This window comes from Centruroides sculpturatus, unplaced genomic scaffold, assembly GCF_000671375.1.
Source record: "Centruroides sculpturatus isolate CEXI.00-Female unplaced genomic scaffold, Cexi_2.0 scaffold147, whole genome shotgun sequence".
In the NCBI taxonomy this organism is placed as follows: domain Eukaryota; kingdom Metazoa; phylum Arthropoda; class Arachnida; order Scorpiones; family Buthidae; genus Centruroides; species Centruroides sculpturatus.
The window spans coordinates 961,136-984,971 of record NW_019384357.1 but is presented as its reverse complement, the minus strand read 5'-3'; the positions used below and the strand labels follow the sequence as shown (position 1 = coordinate 984,971).

Sequence of the window (23,836 nt, the reverse complement as noted above, 5' to 3'; positions counted from 1 at the left end):
ATGACTGATCACCCAAACTCTCACCGTTTCATAGGAACACCGAGATTTGGAATTGTTCAATATCGATGTAAGCATGAATTCGAACAAATAAATGGGTTTTCTCTTGTAAAACACTTGTTCTTCATTCGCCTCCTTTGCCACTGCCCACATATGCGGTTTCCCTTAGGCTTATTCTGATGTGGGATTAATTGTATTCCCCTATTAGTTGGCAACCTTACGTCATCATTCAGTGAAAAATATGATGGATTATGAAAACATCAAATTTGCATTAAGAATATGAATATAATGAAAAGTACACTTGCATATATAATTAAAATATATACAATATATTATTTAATTTTTTTAATTGAATCTCATTTTAATGTCAAGTTACAAAGGTGATTTATTTTCCACTTGAAAGGGTGGGAAATATATTCGGGATTGTTACATTTATAATGTCATTTATGATCTAAGTGACTAATAAAAATCGATACAGGGATTTATCTGCTTTGTAGTTATCAAGCAGGTGTAATTTTTTAACATTTTTGCTTTCTTCAGTAACTGATTTATTAAAAATTACACTTTAGCCACTACAAAGATATTAAAACAGCATTTGTTTGGTAAAAATTCAAAGGTCATGCTATGAAGGCAATTTGCCAACCACTTTAAAGTGTGGGAATATATTTGGTTTTCTCACATTTATGATATCAAGTTTCTTTTTCATTAATGCTATACTACGGTTCTTGTCGAATGAATGAATAACTTTGGAAAAGTTTAGTTTTCTTGGTATCATAGGCTTAATTCCAAAAATAAGACAGGAGTTTAATAAAATTAATATGTATAACAATAAATGGTGACTGAATCAGATTAATATTCTCTAATAGATAAAGAATATTGTTTGAATTCTTATAACATGCCCTTCTCTCCTATTCCTATTTTAAGCCAGTCTTTATTTCATCCTATGGTCAAAATTCATCATCTGAAAGAATATTTGAACTGATTCCTTGTTTTTGTTTTAAAATATTTCATACATAATTGATTCTTTCAGAATATTGAAAGCAGGACATTGAATTTACATAAAGTTGATTATAGATGATGTATCTGCTATTTAGTGATAAATATAATAGATGTCCTATTTGAAGGGTCTGAGGATTGTAAAAATATTTGTTAAGTAGAGGTGTCTGCTATTTGGGAGTGTCTGTTAATGGAGGTTTCACTGTATATTGTTGTTCTGCTGCAAGTTTATTATGAAAATTATAAAATGTTATTTATATAACATAAAATTAAACTGATGAAAGATTCAAAAACCCAATTTATAGTTAAGGCCAAATTAACTGTTGAATTGCCGTTCTAAATCTAGCATGAGAAGACGGCATAACTACATACCTCTAGACAAATTATTTAGTATTTAATTAATTATATAGATATATTTTAGCCCAATAATTTGACAGTTCATTTGGCTTTAACTGATCAAAGATAATTTTACGGTTTTCTAATCTATATATTTAGTTGGTCAAATGGCCGAGAAAGTTAAGGCACCAATTTACCACTGTAGGGGACCAGAGATCATCTAGACCAGTGTTTCTCAACCTCTAACGAATCGTCGCCCTCTTCACTTCAAAATTCCGATGCTGAGGGCCAAGGCTAACACCAAATTCGTACTGCATTGAATAGGCTAGTGATTAGTATAATGTTATTTGTTTAATTATTGTACGATATAACGAATAAAATATCTATTTATTCTTAATATAATGTTTTACTATATTGCCCAGAAAATTGTTTTTCGCCCCCAAAATATAAATTGTTACTAATCGCCCCCTCAACATGGAAAAACGACCACATGGGGGTGATATCGCCCCCGTTGAGAAACACTGATCTAGACAGTCAAAACACCCCAGTAATTTTTTTTGAGTTGTGTATCCTGGACAGATCATACTCCATTCCTCACTATCTGGCCACCCTACTGTGGACCTGACTTTTAGGCCAACCCACAATGAGCTTGAAAAAGGCCTTTTAGTGCTCACAGAATGAAAAGAGTAAAATAAAAATCTACATATTTTCAACTATTTCTTTATAAATTATAATATTCATCAAGTCTGAGTCATTTTGAATTTTAAAAATTCATACAGGACTGTAACCTATGCTTTAAACCAAAGATTTTGAAGTTATTTTTAAATTTCAACTTTATAAATCAAGTTAATTATCAAACAAAAGAAATACTACATTAAATTAATCTTTGTACCTTTTTGCCAATAATGACAATATATGGAAGACCAATTTCTTTGGCATTATTAAAACGATAGCCAATTGTTAACTTTGTTCTTTGATCTAGAATTACATTATCTTTCAAATGTTCCAGTTGGTTCAATGAGAATGAGATGTCATGAGCAAACTGCATTGCAGATTCTTCTTTGCCACCAGCCTACAATATTAAAAATACAATATAAAATACAATTAACATTTTAAACAATAAATAAGATGAATCAATAGTTGAGTGAAAGAATATGAAAATAAAATACATAAAGTCATTTTTATAATGCTTCTATATAATCTAACTAAAGAAGAGTTTTGTGTATTAATATAAAGATTTTGTATATAAATACTAAACATGTTTTGGCAAAAGAAAGTGACACCATTCTTCTAAAAAGATGTTGACTAATTAGAACATGTAGGATGTAAATGTCATTTTCTTTGTCACAACTGTTGTTAGGATTCTGTAGAATCCTATCTTTTTGTTTAAAAAAACAACAATTATTGTATTTTTGAATGTACTGTGAAAAGCTTAAGTTCAGTTCTAGAACACACTCATGATGGTATTCAAGAATGGAGAAGGATTTGAACAGAATTATGTTTGAGAAAATTCTTGTAAAGAATGTTTTTGGCAACTTCTCCCTCCCAAAAAGAAGTGTTGTTAGTGATTTGTAGTCATATTAGACTTAAAATAAATATGTTTATTGTTTTTTGTACAAATAATTGTATAAATCTGTACAAAGAACCTGCTGATGTGTTTAATCTATAGTTGTAATTTGTACAAAGACACAAATAAATAATGAGCAATTATTTATTGTGACATTATCAACATGCTCTCCAATCATGCTATTTGTAAAGCCAAGCATGCTCTCCACCTCAAATTAGTACTGTAGTGTCCTTTAACAATAGAGTCGTGCCAGTTATCTATTAACTGCTTTCAAGGGAAAGCTTTTGAGTTGAACTAATGCAACTTCTGGTTTGCATCGGAAGTTCATATATGGTTACTTGGTGCCTTCTGCCTGTAAGGTCTCAATATCCGGTCTCGGATTTAATTTATCTAACTCTGTTCTTGAGATTACGGAAAGACAGATGGATGGACGGACAACAGTGGAAATTTATAGGTCTACAATTTTTTAAAATTGCAGCCCAATAACATTTGAATTTATAGTGCAAATTTAGTTTACAGTTGATCCAATTAAAAGTTAGTTTGCCAGAAAAATATAAACTACACAATAGCAGGACTTGGTGACCTCTCATTCCTACTATTGCTTATAGTCCTTTCAACTCTCACTAAACCAACTATAGACTATTGATAAATATTATATTAGGGAAACAAGACCATTTGATTAAAGCTTTAAAAGACAAATTAAAAAACTTAAAAGTAAAACAATCAATTTGAGTTTTTATGAGGCAATGGTATACAACAGTTGTAGATCAACATTAATTTTTGTTTACAGGAATATAATATATAATAAGATTATATTATGATCAGACTTATGGATGAAGAATTGAAATGATGCAACATCATGAAAACAAGAATGTAAATCTTATAAAATACTTTAATAAATCCAAATCAAGATTATTTCAGGATGAAATTGCATAATTTAACAAGTGAATGATAGGCAAATTGGACAAATATCAAATTTATCATTTACATTTTGTGAACATTATTTAACCTGGCAAAACTAACAACGGAAGTGGCTGAGTAGTTAAAGATGGGCATGATATATCTGAATCAATCTCTGGACACAAGACAGATCCTCCAGTGATGAACATCTTTATGGCATTAGCTGCTCAACCATGTTTATTTGTTGAATGCTTGCATTTGTAAAATTACATAATTATATTTTGAAAATAAAACTAATGTGTAATTAATATGTAATGGATATATTTAATTCCATTGCTAACTCTTTATATTTTTTCATTTATGCTACTTTTATATATTTCAATTATTTTCTATGTTCTATAAAATCAATTTTTCTAGATTATAAAATATATTTTGATTATTTTTATAAATTTGAAAAAGTGGTAATAAAATTTTACAATAAATTAAGAAATTAAATTCCATTTGACTACAAACCTTTGGTGTAATCACACAGACTAATGCAGGAGCTATTTGTAAAGGCCATTTTAATTCATTTTCTGTCGATAGAAGTTCTAAACATGCACCTAATACTCTTGACACACCTAATCCAAAGCATCCCATTTGAAGTATTCTAAATTTATAATTTAAAAATAAAAGCAAACAAATTAATTTATTTATTTGTTTTTTTACAATAAATCCATTGAAAGTCATTTCAAATATATATTTATAAATTATAATATTCATCAAGTCTGAGTCATTTTGAATTTTAAAAATTCATACAGGACTGTAACCTATGCTTTAAACCAAAGATTTTGAAGTTATTTTTAAATTTCAACTTTATAAATCAAGTTAATTATCAAACAAAAGAAATACTACATTAAATTAATCTTTGTACCTTTTTGCCAATAATGACAATATATGGAAGACCAATTTCTTTGGCATTATTAAAACGATAGCCAATTGTTAACTTTGTTCTTTGATCTAGAATTACATTATCTTTCAAATGTTCCAGTTGGTTCAATGAGAATGAGATGTCATGAGCAAACTGCATTGCAGATTCTTCTTTGCCACCAGCCTACAATATTAAAAATACAATATAAAATACAATTAACATTTTAAACAATAAATAAGATGAATCAATAGTTGAGTGAAAGAATATGAAAATAAAATACATAAAGTCATTTTTATAATGCTTCTATATAATCTAACTAAAGAAGAGTTTTGTGTATTAATATAAAGATTTTGTATATAAATACTAAACATGTTTTGGCAAAAGAAAGTGACACCATTCTTCTAAAAAGATGTTGACTAATTAGAACATGTAGGATGTAAATGTCATTTTCTTTGTCACAACTGTTGTTAGGATTCTGTAGAATCCTATCTTTTTGTTTAAAAAAACAACAATTATTGTATTTTTGAATGTACTGTGAAAAGCTTAAGTTCAGTTCTAGAACACACTCATGATGGTATTCAAGAATGGAGAAGGATTTGAACAGAATTATGTTTGAGAAAATTCTTGTAAAGAATGTTTTTGGCAACTTCTCCCTCCCAAAAAGAAGTGTTGTTAGTGATTTGTAGTCATATTAGACTTAAAATAAATATGTTTATTGTTTTTTGTACAAATAATTGTATAAATCTGTACAAAGAACCTGCTGATGTGTTTAATCTATAGTTGTAATTTGTACAAAGACACAAATAAATAATGAGCAATTATTTATTGTGACATTATCAACATGCTCTCCAATCATGCTATTTGTAAAGCCAAGCATGCTCTCCACCTCAAATTAGTACTGTAGTGTCCTTTAACAATAGAGTCGTGCCAGTTATCTATTAACTGCTTTCAAGGGAAAGCTTTTGAGTTGAACTAATGCAACTTCTGGTTTGCATCGGAAGTTCATATATGGTTACTTGGTGCCTTCTGCCTGTAAGGTCTCAATATCCGGTCTCGGATTTAATTTATCTAACTCTGTTCTTGAGATTACGGAAAGACAGATGGATGGACGGACAACAGTGGAAATTTATAGGTCTACAATTTTTTAAAATTGCAGCCCAATAACATTTGAATTTATAGTGCAAATTTAGTTTACAGTTGATCCAATTAAAAGTTAGTTTGCCAGAAAAATATAAACTACACAATAGCAGGACTTGGTGACCTCTCATTCCTACTATTGCTTATAGTCCTTTCAACTCTCACTAAACCAACTATAGACTATTGATAAATATTATATTAGGGAAACAAGACCATTTGATTAAAGCTTTAAAAGACAAATTAAAAAACTTAAAAGTAAAACAATCAATTTGAGTTTTTATGAGGCAATGGTATACAACAGTTGTAGATCAACATTAATTTTTGTTTACAGGAATATAATATATAATAAGATTATATTATGATCAGACTTATGGATGAAGAATTGAAATGATGCAACATCATGAAAACAAGAATGTAAATCTTATAAAATACTTTAATAAATCCAAATCAAGATTATTTCAGGATGAAATTGCATAATTTAACAAGTGAATGATAGGCAAATTGGACAAATATCAAATTTANTGGCAACAAAAAAATTTTCCAGAATTTGTATATCATGGCTTGTTATATTGTTTAAATTTCTATTTTTCACAGTATATTACTTCACTTTTCAACTGAAAGTTAATTTTAAATAAAACATAAGAAGCTTATAAAAATTTGTGTTTAAATTTATATTTTTGAATAGGATGTAAATTTACTCCAATTAAGAATATCCGTTGAATATTTTAAATCAGGGCTATGAGGGCTAATACACCACTGTTCTTGTTGCATTTATGCAAAATTACCAAGACTGTGCTGTAATAAAAATAAATCAAGAAAAATGTTCTAAATCTCGTACTAATTTTGGAATTGGATTTGATCCTGATGATGGTCTATTCATAGACCAAAAGCACTTGAGTTTTAATAATAATCCATCACTTGTTTGGTGTTGTGTTTGAAGTTCAAGTGGATCAAGTGATCATTTCAGAATAAGCCTACAACTAAGTTGAAAAAAACTACTGTTGTATTATGATTAGTTTTAAGCAAGGATTTAAATGATGTTACTGAGTTAAATAAAAACTTGCTTAAAAGTAAACAATAATATAATTCAAATAAATAATTAAGCAGAATTCAATTTCACCCACTGTTAAAAATGCATGGATTATTTCAGCTGAGTAACTACAATGACAAATTCATCCTAAATAATAATTCAATTGATATAAATCTTAAAAATATTCATATTTATAAAATTTGACTTTTAATGTAAACTTAAATTAAAACAAAACACTGTAATAAATGATTATAAGATTATTATGTAATTACCTTTAACTGGTAATATACCTAACTTTTTAAATATATTTTCATATGCTTTACAGACATGATTATATGTTTCAACTGCTTCTTCCTCGGAGGTATCAAATGTATACTAATAAATTAGAGAATTATATCATTCACTGTATTTAAGAATTAAATTAATCAAGTTTAAATCATTCACATTTTTCACAGTAATGTAAGCAACAATATGTAAGAAGATTGAAAATAATTCCATAACAATAAATAATATATATATAAATATTAGAGTTTTAAAATATAATTTAGACAAGTGACTATTAGTAACTTCAAAAATTGAATTTTTTGATGTTATGTAAGCATCAAGAATATGGTCATGAACACAATGGAATGTATCAATATTGACATATATCAACAATGTATCAACATGAATGTATCAATATTTTAATGTTAAAGAATATAATGAATGCATAATGAATAAAAATCTAGTATTGAATTTTCACAATTTGTGACAAAAGAAAATAAAACTAGTTCACAAGACTAATAAAATTATTTATTAGTCTTATTATTTCAAACGTTTTTGAGTCATATAAACTGTATATTTAGTAATAAGAAGATATTGATAATTCAAATTCAAAATGAACAGATCAGTTTCAAACTCTTTTCATAACAAAATAAAGTAGGAGTTCAATTAGCAAATGGTAAAGAAGATCCTAAAAGCTGGATTTTTATTAAAGCCTAGAGATTCACAATAGCATCAGAAATCCTTTAACTTTCATAAAATGCTTTGGCCATTTTTACATAAAGTTAGGTCCTTATCAGATGAATAGACACCTTAAATATTTCAACTGATGTACTTCGCAATGCAAGTAAACTATTTCATAATAAATGTAACTTGAATATATATATATATTCAAGTTACATTTATTATGAAATAGTTTACTTGCATTGCGAAGTACATCAGTTGAAATATTTAAGGTGTCTATTCATCTGATAAGGACCTAACTTTATGTAAAAATGGCCAAAGCATTTTATGAAAGTTAAAGGATTTCTGATGCTATTGTGAATCTCTAGGCTTTAATAAAAATCCAGCTTTTAGGATCTTCTTTACCATTTGCTAATTGAACTCCTACTTTATTTTGTTATGAAAAGAGTTTGAAACTGATCTGTTCATTTTGAATTTGAATTATCAATATCTTCTTATTACTAAATATACAGTTTATATGACTCAAAAACGTTTGAAATAATAAGACTAATAAATAATTTTATTAGTCTTGTGAACTAGTTTTATTTTCTTTTGTCACAAATTGTGAAAATTCAATACTAGATTTTTATTCATTATGCATTCATTATATTCTTTAACATTAAAATATTGATACATTCATGTTGATACATTGTTGATATATGTCAATATTGATACATTCCATTGTGTTCATGACCATATTCTTGATGCTTACATAACATCAAAAAATTCAATTTTTGAAGTTACTAATAGTCACTTGTCTAAATTATATTTTAAAACTCTAATATTTATATATATATTATTTATTGTTATGGAATTATTTTCAATNAAAAATATAATTCTAAAAAACAAGCATTAAAAATAATCAATGATTTAAATTTTATTGGGATCAACACACACCATACAAATTTATTGAAAAGTCAGATGATAAAACTAAAAATATCTCAAGTACTGTACTTTCAGACAATTCAAGCCCAAAGAGGTATACATCCTTAGAATACAAAGTTTTAAATTTCTAAGATATTTCTCTAACATTTGTTATTACTTAAAGAATGCTTTCTTTTAAATAGATTATCTATTTAGTTCAACCAACAGTACAATGCTGCTGATTCCCTGAAAATAGATATGTCTAAAAATACTTGGCAAATCTTTTGCTTTGTTGCTATTTTACAGTAAATTTGCAAGGTGTTTGTTGATTTCAGTGAAGTACTCATTGTTTCTTTTTCATAATAAAATTTATTGAACTAAAAGTTTATTAACTGCTACTAATAATTATTAAATATTGAGTAATTTGGCATAAGAGCTTCTTAAATATTGTATGCTTTGGGAGCTGAGTCATCCCCAGTCGGTACTGTGAATTAGTAGTATGGTTATATCAAAATTTAATATGTCTGGAAGTGAGAGATCAGACAGAAGCCTGGTAGTGTAATTGGCAATGCATCTGCATGGTAAGCAGTAGTTGTAGGTTCAAGTCTCGCTCTGGGCTGATTCTTTTCTTCTGGAAATTTCTAAATTATTTAATAAATATTAATTTAATTATAATAAATTTAATAAGAGATGGTGCCTAACACCTACATCTAATGACAAATTACTTGGCGTTTAATAATTATAGTACTGGTAATGTAGCCCAATTTAACCTGGTAATCATTTGGCTTTGATATGATCATAGGGCTTTAATTTATTTATATATAGTTTTATAAATTTTTAATTGAGGTAAATGTTAATTTTCTATGAATTTTTAATGTTTTAAAAAATGTACATTTTAAATCTAATTTAAAAATAAAACTCAAATTTATATTTGTCCAGTTAAAACAAAACAAATATTTTAGATTATAAATAATACAGATTCATACTTACTTTTTACAGAAAGTTAAGTCATCTTCACCAATATCACTAAGAAAATGAAATTCATCTGTATATCTACCTCCTATATTTCCAAATGTACCTTTAACTACACATATAAAACTATATTAAATAAATATATAAGTTTATCGTTAAATTTAATTGAAAATTTTTATTAATAAAATATATTAACATTTTAAAATATTTTATAACGTTTTAAATACCAAATAAAAAATACTAATGTAAATTCTAAAACTTCTGCATTAAATACAAATTTTTCAGACTGTAATTTATCAAAATTATCACTCAACTGAAATAATATCAAAGTCATTGTACCATACTGAACAATTATTATAGGTAAGTACTATTTAATGATGGTGACAAATTCTAAGAAATAATCATTACACGAACATTACAGAGCATACTTAGACAAACCTATAGGCTCATATAGGCTGTAAGTAGCACAATTGTAATGCAATGATAAGTATTTATATGTCTAACCATAGACAAGAATAATTTTTTTATGTCAGAATAAATTGACACCTTCAGATTTCCAGCAAAATCTGTTTAACTTAATGTAAGCTAATGTTTTTGGACATCTAGTTTACATGAAGAAGGCCAATAGGGCAGTCAAAAACATTAGTTTACATTAAATTAAACAGTATTTTCTTCAAATTTAAAGGTGTTAATTTATTCTGAAAGATGAATTCTAGTTACTTAGTGTTCATTTTTCTACACATTAAATGCTAGGCATATACAAGAAATTAAATTCATAGTTGTAATTGTTGTTGTTTTTAGTTTTTTTTAATTCTTTCCATCCTGTTGGCACTAAGAGGGTCTTTTTAAGAACCTTACTATTATTTGAATTTGGCTAGGCCCATAATGGGGCAGCTGGATGGTGAGGGATAGACCTAACATATTGAGATGGATCACCCCCAAAAATTCCTGATGATTTTTAACTCATCTGGATTTGATCCTGGGTCTCCTAAAGCAGCAAGCGGCCACTTTAACTGCTTGGCCATCCAGTCAGTTGTCTGTTATTTCTTAGTTTAACAAATCTTATTTTTAAGATTTGTCAGTCCAATAACATAATGGTCATAAGCTAGAGATTATTATTTACTAGTTTGTGACTTTAACTCATCTTTAACAAATAATTCATATAGTTAATAGTAATGCATGATTTATAATTTAAATGAAACATAATATCTAATGAATAAATAACAAATGGATTTTATATCCAGCTCAATAATTTACATAATTTTAAGTAAAAGCTAAGTATTAATCTGTAATATGAAGAATTTATGTTTTTGCAATTGTCACAATGAATTAAATGCAGCACATTCTCAGTAATCTGGACATTTGCAAGTTCAACAAGTCTAGTAATCCAATATAAGTATACTCTTGGTTATTATTGGGACTATTGCCAAGTTGTACAAGTTTCACACTAGTTCAGATTTCAGTTTCCACTAAATTTGAACATCTTTCCATTAAATGTAGCATGATAACAAGCCAAAGCTTGAACATTTAAGCTTGGGTATGCTATTAAAGATTGTTAGGCTCATCATCTTAGGCTGCTCAAAAAAGGTACAGTATCTTATAATAAAATATTATATAAATATAAAAATCAGTCCTCTAAAATTTCCCCCTAAAAATAGTGTACCTCCTACTACAATTTCCCACAAAATTTAATGGGAATCCACCAACTTGGCAACATGATTACTGGCAATGATAACATCCTCAGATGTTTTGATCAGTAATCCATCTTGCATTTGCTGCATCATTAACAGTTGATTCTATGTTGCCAAATTCCTTTATGTGCCACTGAATTCACCTTACTACAATTTACCTTTATAGTAACTCTTTGGGAACAAATGTACTGTACTTGAAACTTACAATAACTTTAANAATGGATATATTTAATTCCATTGCTAACTCTTTATATTTTTTCATTACATTTTTTTCTGTGGGTACAAATATACCCCATGTAGGATTTTAAATTATACAAGAAGCATTTTCTTGAGGGCTGGTTTTATCAGTGTAAAGTGTATTGTACAAATGTTTTAGTTCAGGTTTCTCAAAAGTTAGATGCAATCAATCTTGTACTGAAAAGAATTGTAAGAAGAAATGGAAGAATTCACAACTTGATCAATAGTGGAAAATGCTTATGCAGCTAAAAGAGAAAGATGTTCACTGTGTCAGGAAAAAATAGGAAAAGTAGAAACAAATGCAAAAAATGTAAAAAGTTTGTGTTCAGATCATGAAACCCATTATATATTACAAGTTGTGCAAAGACACTAATACAGATAAATGAAATATTTTGTTATGCTGCTAATTTAGTAAGATTATATTTTAATTTGTCCATTTTGATATCTTTTAACTGATTTTTGTGTATCAATAGTGTTAAACTATTTTAAATACAAATACTACCAGGCATTGACAGATCCAGAAGTACCCAAAAAGTGGGGACAACAAAAAAAAAAAAACTAAACATATTTGAATAATTAATAAGTACCTTGATTGTATTGCAGATGATCTGATAAGCCATATTTTACATCATAAATGTTTTTAAAAACAGCATTTTGAAGTTTAAATAAATGAGTTTTAATTAAATATAACAAAATATAAAATCGCAACGTTTAACAATACTTTGTTTTCGTTTGTTCATCCGTCGTTCGCTCCAGTTGACAGTCCACAAATTTACAAACACGAAGGCGACCTTTCTTTAGAGGCTACTGCCTCCGCAATAAAATGCAAATATGGTATAAAAAAACGTCCTCTGGTGCTATTGCCATTTTCACATAAAATTCATTTTGAAGAAAAATAATAAATATAAACATGGCCAACGGTATTTACATTTAATTAAATATAACAAAATATAAAATCGCAACGTTTAACAATACTTTGTTTTCGTTTGTTCAGAGGACGTTTTTTTACCATATTTGCATTTTATTGCGGAGGCAGTAGCCTCTAAAGAAAGGTCGCCTTCGTGTTTGAAAATATGTGGACTGTCAACTGGAGCGAACAACGGATGAACAAACGAAAACAAAGTATTGTTAAACGTTGCGATTTTATATTTTGTTATATTTAATTAAATGTAAATACCGTCGGCCATGTTTATATTTATTATTTTTTTTCAAAATGAGTTTTAATTTTTTGTGTCAATAGAGAGGGATTAAGTCCCAGTAGTTCTCTCCTTCCATTGCTAGCAATGTGCAAACAAAAAAATTTTCCAGAATTTGTATATCATGGCTTGTTATATTGTTTAAATTTCTATTTTTCACAGTATATTACTTCACTTTTCAACTGAAAGTTAATTTTAAATAAAACATAAGAAGCTTATAAAAATTTGTGTTTAAATTTATATTTTTGAATAGGATGTAAATTTACTCCAATTAAGAATATCCGTTGAATATTTTAAATCAGGGCTATGAGGGCTAATACACCACTGTTCTTGTTGCATTTATGCAAAATTACCAAGACTGTGCTGTAATAAAAATAAATCAAGAAAAATGTTCTAAATCTCGTACTAATTTTGGAATTGGATTTGATCCTGATGATGGTCTATTCATAGACCAAAAGCACTTGAGTTTTAATAATAATCCATCACTTGTTTGGTGTTGTGTTTGAAGTTCAAGTGGATCAAGTGATCATTTCAGAATAAGCCTACAACTAAGTTGAAAAAAACTACTGTTGTATTATGATTAGTTTTAAGCAAGGATTTAAATGATGTTACTGAGTTAAATAAAAACTTGCTTAAAAGTAAACAATAATATAATTCAAATAAATAATTAAGCAGAATTCAATTTCACCCACTGTTAAAAATGCATGGATTATTTCAGCTGAGTAACTACAATGACAAATTCATCCTAAATAATAATTCAATTGATATAAATCTTAAAAATATTCATATTTATAAAATTTGACTTTTAATGTAAACTTAAATTAAAACAAAACACTGTAATAAATGATTATAAGATTATTATGTAATTACCTTTAACTGGTAATATACCTAACTTTTTAAATATATTTTCATATGCTTTACAGACATGATTATATGTTTCAACTGCTTCTTCCTCGGAGGTATCAAATGTATACATATCTGAAAGATTAAATTCACATTTAAATTAACATGCTTAATTCTGTTAATGAAAAATAAATTTTATTTTACATCTAATTTATATAAGATAATATAATTATTTTTATTAATTTAAAAATCATTTCTCATATAATGATTTATAAGATTAAAAGTGACAAATTATAATAATTTCAATCTTTTATATTTATCCACAGGAAATATATAAAGTATAGCATAATTATAATGTAGTTCATTGGTTACATGTATATTATTTGTATAATAAAATTTTAAATTTTATATTATATGAAATTTTTTTATATTGATTAAATTAATACAATAATACATAAATTAATACCTTTCATAATGAATTCTTTTGTTCTCAGAAGACCAAATCTTGGTCTCATTTCATCACGGAATTTTGTTGTTATCTAAAAATACAAGAATTTATAAATAAACATTTACTTTTATTTATATGATTTTCTATTTTTTAAAAATTGATAAGTTTAGCTTTTAAATTAAAATAAACTATATAAAATTTATTTTAATTCAAAAAATAAAGTTACAATTATTTTGCCTCAACAGTTACTAAGAAGCCAATGTTTAATATATGAAATATGTTGTAAATAATAAAATTATTTTTCTAAATCAATGTTAAAAATGTGTAATATTACATAACTTGATTAATTATTAATGTTAGTTTAATGACAGCATAAAAATATGGCTTGTAAAAAAAGAGAGTTGCAATTAATGGTTAAAAAATGCAGGCAAAATTAAATAAATAATTATTTAAAATAATTATAAAAACTAAAATTAAATTAATACTATATAAATTAAACCAAAAATTAATTAAAGCTAAAACTAACAATTAAATTTAAAAATAATAAAATAATAATTAAAAACTGTGGCCTTTACACCAAATCAAAACTAAAACTAAAAATAAAATCAAAACTAATTAAAATCATATCAATTGAAAATTAAAACATTTTTAAAAACCATGTAAAAGTTGTTTTGACATTTTCAAATTGTAAATCAAATTAATTATTACATTTACATTATTTGTGTGTGGCAATGATGAAATTTTGCTTTTAATATACAAACAGATAAAAATTATTAGAAATAATATAAAAACTAAAACTAAATCTGTACATCTTATTTTATATATAAGCAAAGGTCAAACTTAAAAAATAATTGTTTTCAGAGCAAACAAATGGCCGTCTCTTCAACTCTAAGTCTGAGTCAAAAGTGAAATCTTTTTATGTTTCCTATTTGTATAGAAAGATCTTCCAAAGACTTCTCCTTCATTAATCCATGAATTCATGTCCAGTCCACAGAGGAAGTNTATATATATATATAGATTCTTGGAATTATAAAATTGTAATATTAATACAGTATCAACACTAATAATGCTTGCTTAATGTCATAAATGTTGCAGAAATTGCATTATTATATAACTTAAATATAATTAAAATAGCCATAAAATTTGGCTTAAATAATAATTCATCTATTGTCTATATACAAACATCTCACAACTTAAAGTCCATTGTTTTAATCATAAGCCAAACTGTCATATTAAATTGGGCTAATTTACTGCTACTATTAATAGTAGCGATAAAGTAGCCCAATTTAATATGATGACTGTTTGGCTTATCTATTGTCTGTATTTATTGGCAAGTTATGCGAAAAAAGTTTTTTATCTAGTGATATTTGAGCTGAAAACAATAGATTTACTGTTTTTACTGAATGATATACTTTAACATATTTGAATTTATTTGTTTATATTATATGGCCATTTCTATCAATGATAGATTATTATTATTATGTAAAGGGAAGAGACAGGCTGTCTGAGAGGACTTAGTCTAGAAAGAAGGTAAGGGTAAGGTAAGATATGGGGAGTGTGGGGAAAGGGAGTGAAAGGGGTAATATGAGGAGGAGGAAAGGTGTAGAAAATAGTTGAGGAAGAATTTAGGGTAGGGTGGAATCACAGTCTTGACATGCATCACAATTATTAAAGTTAAAACAATATACAATATTATATACAACAAGAAATGCCATTCTGGTCAGATGAATGAGTACATTAACTATCTACAGATGAAATAGCAACTACAGACAATATGCATACATATTAACAAGTTGAGAACAAAATATTACATTTAAGTTTTACAGTTGAACACAAGTAATGTGATGACACAGTTGTATTTATGACAAGCATCATTCAATTCCAGTTGGCAGGTTGGCTGTGTTATTGTATTTGAGCAAGTCCATGTCCTTACAAAATTAGAGATCTTGTAGATCTCCTTGTTTGCTTACAGTGAGCTGAGTTCCATAGGCCATGCCAGACCATTTTGTAGGCATGACAAATTAGCTGTACCCTCTGATTTTTGTACTTTAGGTAGTCAAAGATGTAGTGGGGAATATTCCCCACAGAAGTGCCATCGCAGCTACACATGTCACTATTTGTCTTTTTGAAATGATGGAGATAAGCAAGAAAATTTCCATGTCCTGTCAAACACTGAGTGATAATATGGTTGGGTTCAATGAAATTGCGTAACTGCTGGTGATGAATGGAGGGAAGGAATATCAATGATAGATTGTAAGATCATAGAAAAAACTCATACTGTATATTTATATAAGGTGCCTATAGAATATGAATGAGTTGCAGAAACAAATCTTTTACTGGAGGCCAGATGACTGCTGTGAATAAGGTGCTGTGGAGACCTGGATGCCAAGATATGTCAGGCTCTGTCACTCATAACACAGCTGTCCCATTGTAGACCTGGCTTCCATACCCATTCCCATTTTGAGTATGGGAAGAAAAGCTTCTTAGTGCTCACAGACAGAAAAAAAAAACCCAAATACTTGTTTCTGTCTTAAATTTATAAAATTATAAACTTTTAATAAGACAATTTAAACAAACCTAAAAATTAATTAAAATTTAAAATAATAATTGAAACTGTGGCCTTTACACCAAATCAAAACTAAAACTAAAAATAAAATCAAAACTAATTAAAATCATATCAATTGAAAATTAAAACATTTTTAAAAACCATGTAAAAGTTGTTTTGACATTTTCAAATTGTAAATCAAATTAATTATTACATTTACATTATTTGTGTGTGGCAATGATGAAATTTTGCTTTTAATATACAAACAGATAAAAATTATTAGAAATAATATAAAAACTAAAACTAAATCTGTACATCTTATTTTATATATAAGCAAAGGTCAAACTTAAAAAATAATTGTTTTCAGAGCAAACAAATGGCCGTCTCTTCAACTCTAAGTCTGAGTCAAAAGTGAAATCTTTTTATGTTTCCTATTTGTATAGAAAGATCTTCCAAAGACTTCTCCTTCATTAATCCATGAATTCATGTCCAGTCCACAGAGGAAGTTAATGGGTCCTTTTGAGGAACAAATTGTAGACCCCACAAGTGACCTACTTACTGCTTCTTTGTAAAGTGCTGGTTTTAGTTTTTGTGGGGGCAGGAACATTTTGTTTTAAATTTTTAAATNCATAAAATTTGGCTTAAATAATAATTCATCTATTGTCTATATACAAACATCTCACAACTTAAAGTCCATTGTTTTAATCATAAGCCAAACTGTCATATTAAATTGGGCTAATTTACTGCTACTATTAATAGTAGCGATAAAGTAGCCCAATTTAATATGATGACTGTTTGGCTTATCTATTGTCTGTATTTATTGGCAAGTTATGCGAAAAAAGTTTTTTATCTAGTGATATTTGAGCTGAAAACAATAGATTTACTGTTTTTACTGAATGATATACTTTAACATATTTGAATTTATTTGTTTATATTATATGGCCATTTCTATCAATGATAGATTATTATTATTATGTAAAGGGAAGAGACAGGCTGTCTGAGAGGACTTAGTCTAGAAAGAAGGTAAGGGTAAGGTAAGATATGGGGAGTGTGGGGAAAGGGAGTGAAAGGGGTAATATGAGGAGGAGGAAAGGTGTAGAAAATAGTTGAGGAAGAATTTAGGGTAGGGTGGAATCACAGTCTTGACATGCATCACAATTATTAAAGTTAAAACAATATACAATATTATATACAACAAGAAATGCCATTCTGGTCAGATGAATGAGTACATTAACTATCTACAGATGAAATAGCAACTACAGACAATATGCATACATATTAACAAGTTGAGAACAAAATATTACATTTAAGTTTTACAGTTGAACACAAGTAATGTGATGACACAGTTGTATTTATGACAAGCATCATTCAATTCCAGTTGGCAGGTTGGCTGTGTTATTGTATTTGAGCAAGTCCATGTCCTTACAAAATTAGAGATCTTGTAGATCTCCTTGTTTGCTTACAGTGAGCTGAGTTCCATAGGCCATGCCAGACCATTTTGTAGGCATGACAAATTAGCTGTACCCTCTGATTTTTGTACTTTAGGTAGTCAAAGATGTAGTGGGGAATATTCCCCACAGAAGTGCCATCGCAGCTACACATGTCACTATTTGTCTTTTTGAAATGATGGAGATAAGCAAGAAAATTTCCATGTCCTGTCAAACACTGAGTGATAATATGGTTGGGTTCAATGAAATTGCGTAACTGCTGGTGATGAATGGAGGGAAGGAATATCAATGATAGATTGTAAGATCATAGAAAAAACTCATACTGTATATTTATATAAGGTGCCTATAGAATATGAATGAGTTGCAGAAACAAATCTTTTACTGGAGGCCAGATGACTGCTGTGAATAAGGTGCTGTGGAGACCTGGATGCCAAGATATGTCAGGCTCTGTCACTCATAACACAGCTGTCCCATTGTAGACCTGGCTTCCATACCCATTCCCATTTTGAGTATGGGAAGAAAAGCTTCTTAGTGCTCACAGACAGAAAAAAAAAACCCAAATACTTGTTTCTGTCTTAAATTTATAAAATTATAAACTTTTAATAAGACAATTTAAACAAACCTAAAAATTAAAACTTAACATACTGTAATTATACATACACACATAAATTAGTTTTTCTTTATAAATATCAAAATAATAGATTCTTACTTGATATAATTTCATTGGAAATAATTTATGAGATAAAAATGCTTGATGACGAGACATTAATTCAGTTATGGCTTCTTCATGAGTCTGAAGAGAAGAAATCAACATATTAAAATTCAGTATATTAGATTACTAAAAGTTTCAAACTGTATAGCTTATGATGTATTTATTAATCACAAAGAGTCAATTAAAAAATTAAAATTATTTTTTATTATTATTAATATTTCAACATATAAGTATTTAATTTTTCTTATCACTGCAAAAATTAGTGTGAGAATCCAGGGACTGTTTTCTGTATAAATTTTTAACAAAAAGACGCATTTTAGAAACCCTTCTTTTTCTATCCATTTCCCACAGTGTTGAAAACGGAAGACAATCGAATACTGAATTAACTGTCAATAAGTCCTTTCCCCTCACATCAACCCGCAAAAATATTGAAAATATGTTAAAACAATCAACTGTTAAAGTGTGAGAAAGTTGACAGTTAACTAAGACTAAAGGGAGAATGTAAAAACAACTAGAAGAAATAAGAAACCTACTAGGTAATTTTGTTTAACTTAATTGTCCAGTAATGACACCTTTGATGTGTCATCACTACCAAACAAATGGTCACCCGATCAGATTCCCACACTAAATACACATATAATGACCAGGCACTCATTAGTCAGGGCACATATCTAAAAGCAATGATAGTCTTGGCTCCACCACAATCATAGTCCCCAAAGGATTACATTGATATCTGGTTGTGTATTATGCCAAGTTCCTTCCCCCCAGTCCTCCATGGATAATCTACAATCAAACGACAGATATGATAATTGTCAGATTGATGTACACTCTCTCTCTATCAGAGGACCGCTAGCATAGGAATGCATAGTATTACAATTGTATCTTATATATAATATAAGATACAAATAAGAAAATAAAGCATATATATATATATATATATGCTTTATTTTCTGTTAAAGTTATTAGTTTTGTTAACCTGTCAGTCAGACTCTATTCTATCACCCTATCGACTTACCTATGGCTCTCCCCATCTGATATTTTAAAAGTCCTCCAATAACTGCTAGGAGCACAAGAATCGTGAGTTAAGATGTGCTATTTCTTAAGTGGTGTCAGTCCTGACAAGAGTGAGAAATTTTACACCTCCAACTGTAAACAAGCTATCCAGTGACAACATGAGTGGATCTCACCGATCAAAGAAGTTTGGAGTTTGATGCTCTACCCCTCCCTGGCTTCTCACATTAGTCAATGCTCTTTATAAATTGTTTCTATGTTGAATAATTTCCAGCCAAGTAAATACCATTTTCTACATAATACTATTCTAATGATAGTTTCAAAAGACAACAATGGAATTTGAGATACCAAAATATAAAACACATGATACATTTAGTAAAGAAATTATTATATATGAAAGCATCATTGAATAATTTTCAAATAACATAAATATACATATGCAGATGGCATATTCTCCTCTACCTAGAATGGAGGTATAAGAGAAACTTACTTTCTGAATAAGCCTTGTATATAATAACATAGTCAAATATTTGACTGAAAAGTAAACAATTGAACAAATAAATATACATGTAGGAAATTCTAATAATCTATTTAATTTACATATATAGGAAAATAAAAACAATTTCAAACACATTTAATTGAATATATTGCTTGTAGACTTATGATATAATAGGCAAAACTCTGTTTTTCATGAACATTGTTTATTAAATAATTGTAATATTAAAAAAAAACAGTGACATTTCATTTACCCGTAATCTGGTATGCCAGCAAACCCAATAATCCGGCATGTTGAACTCATTACAATGCATCAGAAGTGACAAACCTTCATATTGTGTTGAACAATGTTTACACAGAAAAAAAGTAACAATCACATAAGCAAGTGGACTTTAGTGATATGTTCATGACAACTCATCAGAAAGTTAAGCATTGTTTTTTACCATTATCATCAACAACTTCTAATTTAGACATGTGGAAATGGAGAAAGACCAAGATGACATGATGATGTGCTGTGTAAAACCAGTTAGCTCGTGCATGACTTTTTAAAGACATTAGTGCACGGGTTTGATATGAAATCAGAAATATTTAGCACACTTGGAATCAATAATTATCACAGAAACAGCTACAGTACATTACTGTTCGTGTACTTTGATAATTAGAGCATATCTGTATTTATATACAATAAAAGTGTACAAAAACACAAAGTAAGAATAATGTTCTTGTTTCAAGCCAACCAAAGGTAGGATATCTTGGAAAAATTAAAATGGTCTGTTAAACAATCATGAAAAGTATACTGTATTTGTACAGTTTTACATGCAAACATATATAAAACTTTGTCCAGGGAATAAAAAAAAAAAAACTGGAAAAATTTCCACTGTCTAATATGATAGCATATTTGATAATCTGGCACCATAATAGTACCAACATTGCTAAGTTAAAGGAATTTCACTTTTAAGATCTTATATCATCAGTAAACATTTATTGTAAGAAATTTAAAGAAAGTGTAAGAAATATTAAAAACTAAAAATAAAAATAAAATGGTGTGGGACACAATTATCTAGTTTCAAAACTAAGAAAAGAGCACTTGAAGTAGTTGCAATTGAGATGGTAACATCAGACATGGCATTGAGAAAACTGGAGAAGTATCAGATATAAAATAAAAGACTGACATCTATCATTGAGAAATGTGACAAATACCCAAAACTGATTTTTTTTTGAGAACAACTGCACACAATCTTTTAAATATTTAAGAACATTTAATGTAATTACTTTTTTACAGGAAATACAATAAAATTATTCTATCCTTTAGTATAAGTACAATATATCTTTTTTATATCATACAATGATATTATCCTTATATTATTTTTTATAATCTTTAGCTTCTTGATAAAAAGCACTGAGTTCAGCATTAATACGATTTTTCTTATATTGCAAGTATTTTCAACGAGTATTATATCGTCGTCCTCAGGCGAAAAAAGAACAAATTTGAAAATTAGACGACGATATAATACTCGTCGAAAGTACTTGCGATATAAGAAAAATCGTATTAACGCTGAACTCAGTGCTTTTTATCAAGAAGCTATACAATTTTGGTGTGAGTTTTATTTATTTATCTATTTCTATTTATAATCTTTTTTATAAAGCTGCTATAAAGGAAAAAAGACATAACAAACAAATGCCTATCGGCCAAACATCCAGAAGCCTTTTACAATATATTTATATTGAGTCATTTTAGGATAAATCTGCAGATTTACTTAGAAGAATTTCTCATCTTCATAACTAAATCAATATTTGAGATATTGTCTTAAAGCAGCGATTCCCAACCTGTGGTATGCGTACCCCTAGGGGTACGCGATAGGTTGTTTAGGGGTACAGAAAAAAGTTAGTTATTATGGCAGAAAAAATAATATATTATGTATCACAAACTAATAGTATTAAAAAATTATTAGATAAATAATGTTCCTTGCAACAATCACAACTTTATTATACATTTTTTCTTTTAGTTTTTTTTCTTTAATTTAAAGTTACAATATGTAAAATTAAAAATACGGTTACTCACTAAATTTCTTAAATGAGGGGTACAATCTAGAGATATGACATGTCACGGGGTACAATCTAGAGATATGGCATGTCACGGGGTACGCTAATGAAAAAAGGTTGGGAACCACTGTCTTAAAGCATAGTATGGATTCATGCAACTTTTCATAAGTACTGTAAATTGATAGAAAATATTGAGTAATATTTAAACTTGGTTATTAATTTTGAAATAAATAATATTTCTTTTATTTTTAGAGTATTATTTAAAAATAATACTCTAAAAATTAAAAATTTTTTCTCCTTTCAATACAGCCAAAAATTATTATAACTCCATTTGATAAACATACTTACAGGTCCTAAACACATTTCTGTATCATTTCTATCTTTTAATTTATATAACTCTTCTCCTATTTTATCCCAACGACCTATAAATAATATAAATTAAATAGAATTTTCTTTTTACAACTTTAATTATTATCAGAGTCAATATTTTGTGTTAAAAATGTATTCTAATAAAGTAGTTTTTTTGTTATTGTTATATTATTAAAGAAATTTGGAGTTGTTTCTCATTACATATTAATACATATAAACATATACTCTTATACATATTAAACATATAAAACAAACCTGAAAATTTCCATAAACGTCCCGGAGTCAGAGATGGCATAATCATTTTTTCTCCACCGATATTTTTCATTTCTTCATCAACAATGTTTATTAATTTCTCAAGTGCTTTCACCATTGGAGGCAAAAAATGATAGATACCAGTACTTGATACTTGAATGAGTCCATGTTTCAACAAAAGCTATAAAAAGCGCAATATTTTACATAAAAATGTACTATATTCAATCAGAAGATGCATTATTTAATAATAAATACCTTTTGACTTTTACACATTGCATCATTGCAACTAAGATTGAAACTCCAAAACTGATTTATATTTGGTATAGTGTGATAAGATCGATATAAGCAATTAATTTCCTTAAATACTTTCATTGTGTAATACAAAATAATTCAAACTAAAACATTAAACATTAATAACTATTAATAAACATCTTAGGACAACTACACCACGTGTTCAGCATTTGTTTACAATCATACGACATGATAGTTCCTAAATATTTTGTTGGATGGCGCTGTAAGTTTTATGATTTAGTTTAATAATTATAAAAAATACTTTTATCAAAATTTAGCTGATTCGAAAATTTTAATTAACGGTTAGGTAATATCGATCCTTATTTAAATTTAAAAATCCCTGTTGTAAGATCTGGCTTATATACTTTACAACTGAAATTTTGACCACTACATAATTGACTTTTGTCCGTAATCTCAATACACAGTAATGAACAAGTCGACATTACTATATATAATATAATTCCTTATATTTTGTGGTAACAGGTTCATTGAAAAGAGGTAAAAATACATTTATTTGGCATCTGGACCTGGAGAAAACATCCGTGAACTGCAGATATTTATT

The 23,836-nt window shown here is 28.0% G+C and overlaps 1 protein-coding gene across 1 annotated transcript; it reads right to left on the bottom strand.

The window, feature by feature from the left end:
* Positions 1–1,774: 1,774 nt before the first annotated feature.
* LOC111640111 (probable proline--tRNA ligase, mitochondrial) lies at positions 1,775–23,466 on the bottom strand. Its single transcript, XM_023386115.1, has 9 exons — positions 23,239–23,466; positions 22,987–23,164; positions 22,711–22,784; positions 18,811–18,894; positions 14,127–14,199; positions 13,688–13,795; positions 9,712–9,805; positions 4,310–4,445; positions 1,775–2,401 (listed from the first exon to the last, which is right to left on the bottom strand). The coding sequence occupies exons 1-9, from the start codon at positions 23,353–23,355 to the stop codon at positions 2,204–2,206; spliced, it is 1,062 nt and encodes a 353-aa protein (XP_023241883.1). The 5' UTR covers positions 23,356–23,466; the 3' UTR covers positions 1,775–2,203.
* Positions 23,467–23,836: the final 370 nt, after the last annotated feature.

Excerpts from the sequence above, each read along its gene's own strand:
- LOC111640111 (XM_023386115.1), bottom strand. The coding sequence starts at position 23,355 with ATGAAAGTATTTAAGGAAATTAATTGCTTATATCGATCTTATCACACT. Across the intron at positions 18,895-22,710 it reads CAGAAATGTGTTTAGGACCT|ACTCATGAAGAAGCCATAAC; the intron begins GTAAGTATGTTT and ends TCTTCTCTTCAG. Across the intron at positions 9,806-13,687 it reads AGGTATATTACCAGTTAAAG|TTAAAGGTACATTTGGAAAT; the intron begins GTAATTACATAA and ends TTATATGTGTAG.